Below are 12,562 nucleotides of genomic sequence, written 5' to 3' on the forward strand. Positions count from 1 at the left end.
AATATTCTTGGTTTTGTGGGTAGTTCAAAAGTTAAATTTTCTGCTTTTTTTTTTTTTTTTTTTTGTATTGAAAATTTACTGTTCTTTGCTTGAAACCATGTGATTGACCTCTAACTTGGGAGAGATGTGTCATTTGGGGCATTTAGAAGGGAGCCTTATAGAATCAAGTCTTGATGACAGCTAGAATGTTTCAATCCTCCTACTTTCCATTTTAACCTCTTACTCTTTAGAAATACAGTAAATAGTGAAATAATGCTTCTTTAGTTTTTTAAAGATGGGGTCTCACTGTGTTGCCCAGGCTGGACTTGAACTCCTGTGCTCAAGTGGCTTTCCTGCCTCAGCCTCCCAAGGAGCTGGGACTACAGGCATGCACCACCACGCTCAGACGTGACAGCATTCTCAAAGTAGAGAAACCACAGAAAATTGTATGGCTAGAACCTGTGGTCCAATAAATAGCCAGACTGGACTAGTATGGTTCACCTGATAAAAATGCCTTATTTAATTTTTACCTAAGATTTTGCGTAGCTTGGTACATTGTGTTTGAAAGCAACTAATTGGCATGATATGAAGAATATTCTATAATTCATGTCCATATTTCACATGAAGATTTTACTGTGTTGAATGACTAGTCTTGTTACCAAATTTTATTCTTATATATATTTTCAGACAACACCATAAAAGAGCACTTATTACAAATAACCCATATCGAAGTGTGAAAATTTAATTTACTTTTAAATAGCTTTATTTTAAGATTTTGACTTTATAATATACCTTTGTTATCTTTGTTTTTGTTTTTCATCTGCTCTACCAGATTGCTTCCTCCACAATTTCCTCAGGAAAAACCAGTGATCAGTGTTTATCCACCGATACGACATCACTTAATGGATAAACAAGGAGTGTATGTTACCTCTCCATTAGTAAACAATGTATGTATATGGGATAATTTATTTCAGGGTAATATAATAGGTGTATTACTTTTCTACTAAATATTTTAGAAATCTGAAATGCATTTAAAGTTTCACTTTGTCATGAGTAATTTTTTAAAAAATTGAATATTTAAGGCATATGTTAAAGTCCTTACAATATGATATGGTTGATTGTGAGATTGTAACTTACATATACTCTATTATATACCTTTGAACCCTTAAATTATTGTAAATAGTCAAACAAGGAAATATTTTGGCTCCATTTTTGATTCAATGGAGTTTTAACCTGTTTACTAATTACCAGATATTTATGTTATCGATTTTATGAGAAAATGATATAACTTGTGAATTGCTAATATCCTTTTTCATTTAATTCTTGACCTGCAAAAGTAAGTTACTATTTACAGTGACATTATCCTACGGAGACTTTATAATCTTTTTCTGAAAGTGATTTTAAGCATCATGTATTATTACTTTCAGTTTACCATGCACTCAGATCTTGGAAAAATTATTCAAAGTCTGTTGGATGAGTTTTGGAAGAACCCTCCAGTTTTAGCTCCTACTTCAACAGCATTTCCTTAGTAAGTATATTTCTAATAAATACAAAAGTCTGCATGTATTTTAACATTAAAGTAATCAAAATATAGTTTAAAAATTCAAATGATGTTAAAAATCAGTCCTCTGATTTCTACATCCCCACAAATACATTCACACTTTTAGAGGCAACTGTTTTACTCTTTTAGCTGTTTCTTCTAATGTTTACCTACATCTTTCTGAATAATGTGTGCATACTTCTATCTCTTGATTCTTTCATTTTAGATATTCTATTGGCCTCCTAGTGTAATAGATGAAGATTTCAGCTGTTTTTCACTGAACTTCCTTTCTCCTCATTGTCTCAGTGAAATTATATCATGATTTTTAATGTAATTCCATATTTGGTATATTTGTTATTGTGACTCTAAATACTGTCCATTCCTGAGCCAAGTATGTTACCATGTTTACATTTCCCTTATGGTGTAATTTTTTGCCTTTTTTCTGGAATTAATAATTACCTACATTTTGTATTTGGTTTGGTTTTGTTTTAGATCATCTTCATTTTCCACATCATCTTAAATTTTAAGATCTTACTAAATTTCCACAGAGCTTTTAGCAACTCTGAAAAATATGCTTTAAACGTTTTTTTCACATAATCAAACCAATAAAGTAATATCTAGGTTTCATTTTTTCCTTCACATTCAGTGCTCCACTTCTTCCCTCATTCTGAGTTACTCTCTCTGATGTTTGCATAACTCTCAGCAAGGAATTTCCTTTGTTGTCATCCTGGGATTTTCCCTTTCTTGTATTGGATTCTCCATTTCTTAGATTTTGTTTTTCTCTTTCTCAGGCCATTTCCTAGTTTCTTGATTTACTGCCTTCCAGTAGCTTGCTTAATAAAGTCACGTTCTCGTACTGAGGATGCTGTTTTAGTCTTGTTCTTGCATTGCTATAAAGGAATACCTGAGACTGGGTAATATATAAAGAAAAGAGGTTTAATTGGCTCAGGGTTCTGCAGGCTATACAGGAAGCATGGCATTGTCATCTGCTTGGCATATGAGGAGCTTTTACTCCTGGTAGAAGGTAAAACGGGTAGAGGCACATTACATGATGAGAGCAAGAGTGAGGAGGCGGTAGGTACCATATCCTTTTAAACAGTCAGATCTCATGAGAACTCACTATGGCAAGGACTGCCCCAAGAGCATGGCATTAAAGTATTCATGAGAAATACACCCGCATGATCCTGTCACCTCCCAGCAGGCGCCACTGTAACATTGGGGATTACAGTTCAGTGTGTGATTTAGAGGGGACAACATCCAAACTGTGTCACATGAATAACAGATTACCCTAAGAACTTGTGGATGAAATAATGACATTTATGTTTTTTTAAGAATCTACCATTTGGTTAGGGACCAGTGGCAATTGCTTATTTTTGCTCCACTTTTTGCATTAGCTGGTGTCGTCTGGCCGTTAATGTTGGCTTAATGCTTAGACTTTAGTGCTGATACATCTATATGTGGCGTCTCCATGTGACCTGCGCTTCCTCATTGCGTGGCAGGAGTGAGTTCTGAGGGTCAGGATCCCGAGAGAGAGTATTCCAGCCAAACGGAAGCTGTATTATCTTTTTTGGTTTAGTCCTGAATGTTATTCAGCATCATTTCTGCTGCGTTTTGTAAAGTTAGTCACCTAGACCTGCCCAGATTGAAAGGGGAGGGAAAGTAGACTTCAGCTCTCAATGGGGTAGCAAAGTTCAAGAAGTGTATATGGGACTGGAAATCTGGTTGTGGCCATTTTGGAAAATACAATCTGTCACATTCTTCCTCCTAGCCATAATAATTCACCTCTTTCCTATATGTGAATAGGCACTCTCCTCTTTCCCCCAAGAACTTGCAGAGTTCATCATATTACAGAATCAGGCTTGTGTTCTTTCATCTAAGATTCAACTACAGATGAGGTTTCTCACTTGTGTTCCTGAAGAACGATTCCTCTTGATCTGAAGACAAGGGAATTAAAGAGACAAGGTAGCTGCCCCTCACACACCCGTTTTACAATGGTAGAACAAGCCTCAGGTAACCACTATAGATTCCAAAAGAGAGAAAGTAGGAAGCACACGGGAGCCACTGGTTCGTAGCAGTACTGAAATCCAACTGGGCACATTTTTTTTATTAAGACCTAGTTCATGGAAATGATTCTGCACAGAATAATTCTTGGTTCTTGGTTCTGCCATCTGTGTCATTTTTCCTTTCTGTAAAATGTAGCTCTTGTTTCCAAGTGCGTAGTTTTTTTCAGCCTGCTTCCTGCCTATAGAAATTAAGGGTCTGATAGCCTCTTTTTCATTTGGTACTCCCTCTGTCCCTTATAGACCCAAGATGACACAATTCCTTTAAAATCCTTATGATTTTCTTATGAATCCATTTTTCATTCATTTCATTAAACAAAAGCAACACCCACTAAGCTCTGCCAAATATGCTATTGGGCTTCCAGTGAGGCTGCTGAGAGACAATGTCTTTAAGAATATTTGAAGCCCTAAATGGCTGTTTTTCTTACTCGACAGTTCTCTGAGGCACTGCCTTGGCTCTTTCAGAGGTGTTAACAAAGGATCTTCTAGCCCATGCTGGGTTTGAACTTTGCTTTAGAGATGTTTCTTAATTTGAGAATCTTAGGGAAGCTAGGAATGAGAGAGAAATTTATTTTCAAATCCAGGAAATCTCATCTTTTATATTTCGCAGTTCTTTACTTTCTCTCTCTCTTCTCACATTTTATACTACAGGCAGCTAGAAATCAGGTGGCACCTTCAGCATGGCCTGGAAATCTCCTTAGCTGGATCATCCATTTCACTAGGTACATTTTCTGTTTTCCATATTATTGCGGGCAACAGTATTGGTGAACTTTCCACTAATATAAAGTTCTTCTTGCAATGACCATCTGCTCAAAGGCCCACCAGGCTCCTTCTAACAGCCTCTTTGAGGCCCATTAGTCCTCCATAATCTTCTGAGGGAACTTCCAGCCTGGACCTCTGCTTGTTCCGAAAGCTCCTCCCACATTTTAGATTTTTGTTGTTGTTGTTGGCATAGCAGCATTCCACTTCCAGGTACCTCAGCTCTCTCCCTTCATCTTTGTCTTTCTGTTATCTATGTTCTAGAGTCCTCAGTCCTTATTTTCAGATAAAAAGTATATTCAAAAACCATACTTCCTATCTTCTGTAGTGATAGGGTTGGATATAAACTCATTCACCTTATTTGAAAATACTAACCAACACGTTTACTTGTTTTCATTTCAGATAAGTTCCGGGATATAGTACACATTATTAAAAATCAAGTGTGATGCATTTCTTACTTTGTGGGTTGTACCTGCTACTGAGTTCAAAACAAAGCAGATTGGTTCAGAATTATTGATTTAAATTCACAGATATTACAAATACTCTCTCATGTAGGTTATATTGTTTCTAAATAGCTTGTTATATTCACATACATATCACTAATTTCTTTAGATAAAAGTAATTTTAAGATAAAAATGAGCCATCTTTTGAAATGAACAAGTCGATCAGAAAACTTAATTTTTTGTATGGGTCATACATTCACCTGGCTCAAAAAGTATAAAGGAGTATACAGTGAAAATCTCCATGCCACTTCTTTTTCCCTTGCAGCTCAGTATTTTTCCCCATTAACATCTCAAGTTATTTGTTTGGGTTTGTGTATATATAATTCCTGAGCTGTTGTATTCATCTACAAGAAAATATGTGTAGTATTGTATTTTCCTCCCTTTTTGTATGAATGGTAGCATATTATGCCCTTGTCTTTTTTTTTTTTTTTTTTTTTTTTTTTTTTTTGCAGGGGGGGTGGTCACTAAATGATATGGCTTTGGAAAGTTTTTCATGTTAGTACTAAGGCACTTCCTCGTTATTCCTTATGGCCACAAAGTATTTGTTTTATGGATGTATTATAATTTCTTTAGCAAGTCTTTGACAGATATTTTCATTTTTTCTAATCTTCCCTAAAAAACCCATCCTTCTTCATTGCTGTCAGTGCTGCTCCAGTAAATAATCTTTAATATAATATTTTGCCTAAATGTGAGCTTATTTGTTGGATAAATTCTAGAAGTGTAATGCACATTTGTAGTTTTGACAAATACTGCAAACTTGCCCTCCAGAGTAGTTGTACCAGTTTCTGTTCCTATACAATCCCTATTTCCCGATACCCTTTCCCAAAATAGTATGTTATCAAATGGATCTTTGCCAATTGATAGGCAGAAAACAATACATTAGTATAATTTTAGTTCTATTTATCTTACTAGTAATAGCTAAACTGAACATTTTTTCCTGTACTTTAGAGATTTTTTCTTTTACTTTTCTATAACCTGTATATACTATCCTAGTCTCTATTTTGCTCTTGGGTTTTTTGTCTTTTTATCAATTTATAGGAATTCTTTATGTATTAGAGAAATTATACCTCTCTCTGTGATAGAAGTTTTCCCCCAAATTTGCTATTTGTTTTATAAAGGACTTTGTCATGTACATTTTTTTCGGTGTTGTCAGATTTATTATTTTCTTTTTTTTTTTTTTTTTTTTTTGTGACAGTGTCTTGCTGTCTCACCAGGCTGGAGTGTAGTGACACAGCCTCAGCTCACTGCACCCCCTTCCTCCCAGGTTTAAGCAATTCTCCTGCCTTAGCCTCCCAAGTAGCTGGGACTACAGGCACTTGCCACCATGCCCAGCTAATTTTTGTATTTTTAGTAGAGACAGAGTTTCACCATGTTGGCCAGGATTCTCATTCTCTTGACCTCATGATCCACTCACCTCAGCCTCCCAAAGTGTTGGGATTACAGGCATGAGCCACCATGCCCGGCCAGATTTATCATTATTTATGTAATGGCTTCTGAATTTGGGTTCACAGAAAGTCCTTTCCTGCCTCAAGGTTATAATTTTTTGATGATGTCTTCTAGTTCTTCTGAGGTTCTTTAAAAAAAACTTAAACTTTGATCCATTAGATTGTTACACTATTGTAAAAATGAGGATCTGACTCCAACCTCTTTTTTGCAGATGTCTCAATACTACTTTTTGACTGTTCTGTTTTTCATTTATTTGAGATTCTATCTTTATTATATCCCAATTCCTATAGGTGTTTGAACTTTTTCTGGATTTTATATCTGGTTCTATTGATCTACCTGTCCATTCAGTAGTATTATGCTTTAAATTTTGTTGTGTTATTAGGGTTTTATAATTTGTTTTGCTTTATTACAGGGCTAATATTTCTGTACCTTCCTTTTTCAGGCTTTTTTCTTTCTACTCTGGCTTATTTTTCCATATACACTTCAGTGTCATTCATGTACATTTCAAAAAAAAAAAAAAAAAGTTTTCTTCCCACAAAATTTCCAACTCAGGTTATGTCATTAAATGAAATAATAGTACTCTCATAAAATTTTTACATTTTGAAACATGTTTCAATATAAAGGGAAACATTTTAGTGGTAGTATATTAATATTTAAAACATAACTGTAAGGCCCTTATCCTTTACACTAGAGTGCCTGATCCATATAAACTCACTGTATGATTCATATATTGTATTTAGATGATTTTCAGTCTGCATCTAGGTCTGAATTACTCTAATGCTTTTATGATCTGGTTCTCTAAACTTTGCTAAGGGGAAAAATATTTTAAATGTAAAATATTTGTTATCTTGCAAAAATAAACATTGACTACATTGTTCTATGATTGAATCCCAAGTGCATAATGCTATGTAACTCTAATATACATGCATGTTTATATATGCATCTGTTTTTAATATTTCAACATTTTAAAAGCTCATCTGCATACTTAATTTTACTTTAAAATGTTCTAGAAAAGCAGTCTTGACTTTCAGTCAGATTTTGACAAATACGGAGAAAGCTGTTAGCCTCTACTTCAATAAATGTCCTGGATTAAATATTGCTCTCCATTCCCTCTATGGAGATACTGATTGATACCATTGGAATGCTGAAAACTCAAAAATGGCCTGTCTATCCATTTCTACTCTCACAAGTTGAATTGCTTGCTTTCTAAAGCATTCATGATCTTTTTTGTAGAAACCACAATTCTACAATTCTTTTTTTTGGAAGGGGGTCATATTTTATCACTTTATATATATATATATATATATCACTTTATATATTAAATATTATATAATATTTAATTCCATTATATAATTTAATAAATATCACCTGCCATTATAAGATTTCATCTATATAGTGCTTGACCTTTGTTATTTAGAGCAATTTCGAAATAATTTGACATGTTGTATCCATAAAATCTAATCTAATGATCTTCTCTTTTTCTCTTCAGTCTATACAGTAACCCAAGTGGGATGCCTCCTTATGCTTCTCAGGGTTTTCCATTTCTTCCTCCATATCCTCCACAAGAAGCAAACAGGAGTATCACTTCTTTATCTGTTGCTGACACTGTTTCTTCTTCAACAACAAGTTATACCACAGCCAAGCCTGCCGCTCCTTCATTTGGAGTCCTTTCAAATCTGCCATTACCCATTCCCACAATGGATGCTTCAATACCGGTTGGTATCGTCAGTTATCTATATTTTGTGCCACTGAAACATTCATTCAGTCAACACACATTTATTACATGCCTCCGTGTGCCAGACAATAAGTTAGACAAAATATGAAAAGATTAAATCACGTTTTTCAATTCAAGTAACAGAGAGGTAACCAACAAATAATAATTTTAAGTGTGGAGCTTATAATTCTAGTGTAGTAGAAGACACAGCTAGAGTTTTGGTAGAGACACAGTTAGGGGAATGGTCAGTGCTCCTAGGGACCAAGGTAGAACTAGTAGGTTACGTTTACAAAAAATGTGATTCTGGGTTTTTTCATCACTTTCTTAGTGCCTCAAACGTACTGATAAATATAGTGGGTACTCAGTAAAAATGAGGCAGCTAAACAAATGCATGCATTTATTATGCTCAAGGCCAGATATTGAAAGATCATTATTAATTTGCCAGAATAACAAGGGGATACATAAGGCATTCTTTGAGAGGCCGTAACATTGTCAAAGGCATTGAGGTATAAAGCAGATGGCATTTTTGTGAAGCTGCCTATAGTATATCTCTCTGGCTGCCATATAGGGTGTGGGCAAAGGCAGAAGAATGATCATGTGGGAGCAGCAGATGTCACATTATGATGGGTCTGCTAGCGTATGCTGAGGGCTTCAAGTGTTCCATTGGTTTAAAAACTTGTATGTTCTTAAGCTGTTCTTAACTGTTGCTATGTGGAATGTTACTGAGGAAGAGACTAATACTTTGGGCATAAAACATTTAAAGGAGTATAAAGCCTTTCAATTACACCCTCAGTGAATATCACCCATAGCATTACTCAAGTATAAAACCATACTATATCCAACATTACTAATTTCAGAGTTTATAATCATTTAGAATACATAGACCCAAGTGGACTTGGTTTTTCCAAAACCTTTCATTTATTGTGTTAATGAATGTTATGAACAAATTACAGTTAGTAATATGAACAAAATTACAAGAGGGCTTTTCAAGGGTCCTCAAGGATAAAAAGTCATATATATCAAACATGGCTCAGTTACTCATCTACTCCACCGTCTCATCTGACTGAGGCATGTAACTATTCAGACTGTTGCCAAATTATTGCTTTTCTATATTTAATGCCTTTGACTTGAGAGAAATATTCATATATACCAGTGAAATCTACAGCCATATACTTAGACAAGAAAGAGAACTACCAGTTCTCTACCTAACACAGGTACTCACATGGCCCTCAACAACAACAACAAAAAGTAATCCTATGTATACAACACTGAAAAAAAGATAGACTGCAGGAAGAAGGGGAGACTAAGGCAGTGTGAGATGTGAAGATGAAAATATGATAATGCAAACAGTTATGGGATATAGTACATCAATTACATTTATTAGTAATTGAGAGCAGTCAAAAAATGGCTGAAATTTAATATCATTTAAAACTTTTCTTTAGACAAGCCAAAATGGTTTTGGTTACAAGATGCCAGATGTCCCTGATGCATTTCCAGAACTCTCAGAACTAAGGTAAACCTGGAGAGTAAAGTTGGTGACATTGTCTATTTTATTTGTAAGCATACACCAGATCATTATTTCATATCTATATTAAATTAAATTTTAAAATCTTCACTATTCCTAGACAGTACTGTAGTTGTCTTAGTGGGAAAGTTTTAAAAATCAATTTTAGGTCCTATAGGTTGTATTTATTGAGTAACTAGTACATACTCAGGGATTTTTATAGGATTTTTATAATGATGTAATAGTTACCAAGATAACAAGATCCTTTCTCTCATGTGACCTACATTCTTTGAAAAGTATTTTTGAATACATTGTTCCTGATAGTTTCAAAATATATCTTGGCCTGTTTTAGACCTCCCATTGTTCCTTTAGTAGATAAACTTTACATATAGAGAAATAAAGTTATAAAGTATTAAATGTTTTTACAGAGCCAAACTTTTTTTCAATTAAGGTGCCATTTTTCATGGAACTTTGCTTCTCTAAAATGCTTCATGAAGAAAATGGTTTTTGGCCAGTTTTGGGAAGCATTGCACACTTTATACCCCCATTGAGAGTTCATGATACTCATAAGACTCTTATTAATAAGACTACTGAATGCAGTTATACTTTTTTTTTCTTTTTTTGCAGTTCTTTTTTTCTTTAGGATATATCTCATCAAAGGTGTATAGCCAGGTACCCATGAGAAATCCTATAGTTTAAAAAGAGTTTAAATTTATTTGCACCAGTGTTTTACAGTCATTTTAAGGAAATAGTGATTTATCTTCTGTTATAATAAATTAATGAATATTTGCAATATACTGCATGCGTGTTAAAGGTTAATATGCATTGTAATGCTTACAGTAACCCATAAGGTAGTTCTAATTTATTAAAGTTATCTTTTTTGCTTTAAATTTTTTTAAATAATTGTTATGAAAACATCAAAAATACAAAAAAGGTGAAGAAACTAGTATAATGAGCCACCATGTATCCATCATGTGGCAACAATAGCCATGAACCCTTTTGCTCACCGTGCTTCATGCCTCCTTCTGTCCAGCTTTCTTGGAGGGCTATAGGTATGAGTCACCCTTATTTAAAGCAAATCCCAGATAATACATCCTTTTTACCCATCAATTCTTCAGTAAATTTTTCTACCAGGTAAGGATTTTCTTTCCTTTTTTTAAACCATAACCCCAGTCACCATCATCAACATACCTAACACAACGGTAATTCTTTAATATTACCTTCTTTCTCCAGTGTCTCAGTAATTAATCTTTTTGTTGGTAGTTTCTTTGAGTCGGGATTCAAAACAAGTTCCACCTATTGCATTTGGATAGTAGATCTCTTAAGTTCCTTTTAATAATGAACCATTTCTCCCCAACTTTTCTCTTTTATACCCACACGCACACTTCGACATATACATATTTGTATTTACATATGCTCATATACATGTACACAAATATAGGAATAAATGTCCATGTATATATATGCATACATATATATTAGACATAGTGTGTGTTTATTAAATTGGTTATTTGTCCTATGAAATCTTCCATATCCTGTTTTTTCCTTATTCCCTCCTTGTGGTACCATTGAAGGGCGTTTCTCTATTTCCCATAGTTTATGCTGCTGGTGGCTAGAAGTAGACAAGGTTCAATTCTTTTGCCAATACTTATGTCATAATTAGTGCATGCTTCCTATTACATCCCATGAGGCAGCAGTGAGGTCTGGTTGCCCTTTTTTTAGTGACATTAAGGTTATATCAGGTTAAAGCACCTGAAATCATTGACCATCATTAATTCAGCAAGGGTCGTAAATATGATTTAATAATTTTATCATTACCACCAGAATGTATTAACCAGAATTACTCTATGAAGAACCTGACTTAATCAATTACATATTTAGTTATACTAAAATAGGCTTCATACAGGACCAAGAAAAATGCTTAATTTTTCCCCTTATAGTATCAGCTTTCACAATAATGAGTTGATGCACTATCCATCTCCAAAAGTTGCTCTGATGGGTGAGAAACTCAAGTTGCCTTCTGTATCGTTTCTGGCAAAGTTGAAGATGCCATGGGCTCATCATGAACATTTCTTCTCCCAGACCTAGAGTCAGCCATTTCTCTGAAGGGCCCTTGTTCTTTTCCAAAATAACAATACCAGTATTGTTACTAAGATTATTGAATGCAGGTTAAATTTTTGTTTTTGTTTTTTACAGTTCTGTCATCTTTAGGATTATTACATGCCAGAATATACTGTTGTTGTTGTTGTTTTTAATCTCTTCAAATAATTTTTCTCTGGGTGTTGATATAACTTAGAATATACAGGTTTACTTATTTTCAAAGCAGTCCATTTTCTCGGAATTTTAAAGACTGCTTTTTCTTTTCTTCTTTATTTTTAAATTATCCAACATTTTTATATGGCTCCATAGTCAAAACTAAGATACGTTCAGAAAAGTTTTTGCTTCCATCCATATCCGCTCCACCTAGTTCTTTCACCCTACAGATACCCATTTTTGTTTTTGGTTTAGCCCTCCATTATTTCTTTTCTTTAAATATTTTATGAATATCTGTACACACATATACATAAACACACATAAACGTTTGTATAACTCTTACTGTGATAGCCACACATCTGTAAGCTAAATAGGCAGAGAGGTTAAAACGGAGTTGTGACTGCTTATGCACCCTATCTTACTGGTCCTACATTAATTGACATTATGCACTAGCAGAGACTATGTAACTTGTAGAGTCTTGGGCGATTTTACTGACTGCATTTTGGCCAACACATCCTTGGAATCATGCACTGACCTGACTAGATAGAATAGTTTCCCATAAAAGTTTTTCACAAGCCAAAATGTTACAGTAACTACTCTGGCCTCTTTTCAGTTCTGTTTCCCTCTCATCAATACATACAATGAAATGACTAGGAAGAAATTCTTCTAATGCTAGCTTGTCTGTGAACTTTTACTCGTCTGAATTTACTATAGTACTAGTATGTTCAACATTATGCTTGGAAGAAATAAATAGCTTAAATTTTATATATCAGTCAGTCTGGTTCCTATCAGGGAAATTTAAGA

The 12,562-nt window shown here is 34.4% G+C and overlaps 1 protein-coding gene across 2 annotated transcripts in view; it reads left to right on the top strand.

Annotated features, from left to right (window-relative positions):
* VPS37A (VPS37A subunit of ESCRT-I) overlaps positions 1–12,562 on the top strand; it is a 52,969-nt gene that overhangs the window by 20,966 nt on the left and 19,441 nt on the right. For both annotated transcript variants that reach the window (XM_073017956.1, XM_007961732.3), the window contains exons 3-6: positions 812–926; positions 1,407–1,507; positions 7,777–8,002; positions 9,444–9,514. In XM_073017956.1, coding sequence (XP_072874057.1) covers positions 812–926; positions 1,407–1,507; positions 7,777–8,002; positions 9,444–9,514 — 513 coding nt within the window. The remainder of the gene's footprint in view (positions 1–811; positions 927–1,406; positions 1,508–7,776; positions 8,003–9,443; positions 9,515–12,562) is intronic.

The sequence above is a fragment of the Chlorocebus sabaeus genome, chromosome 8, assembly GCF_047675955.1.
Source record: "Chlorocebus sabaeus isolate Y175 chromosome 8, mChlSab1.0.hap1, whole genome shotgun sequence".
Taxonomy (NCBI): Eukaryota; Metazoa; Chordata; class Mammalia; order Primates; family Cercopithecidae; genus Chlorocebus; species Chlorocebus sabaeus.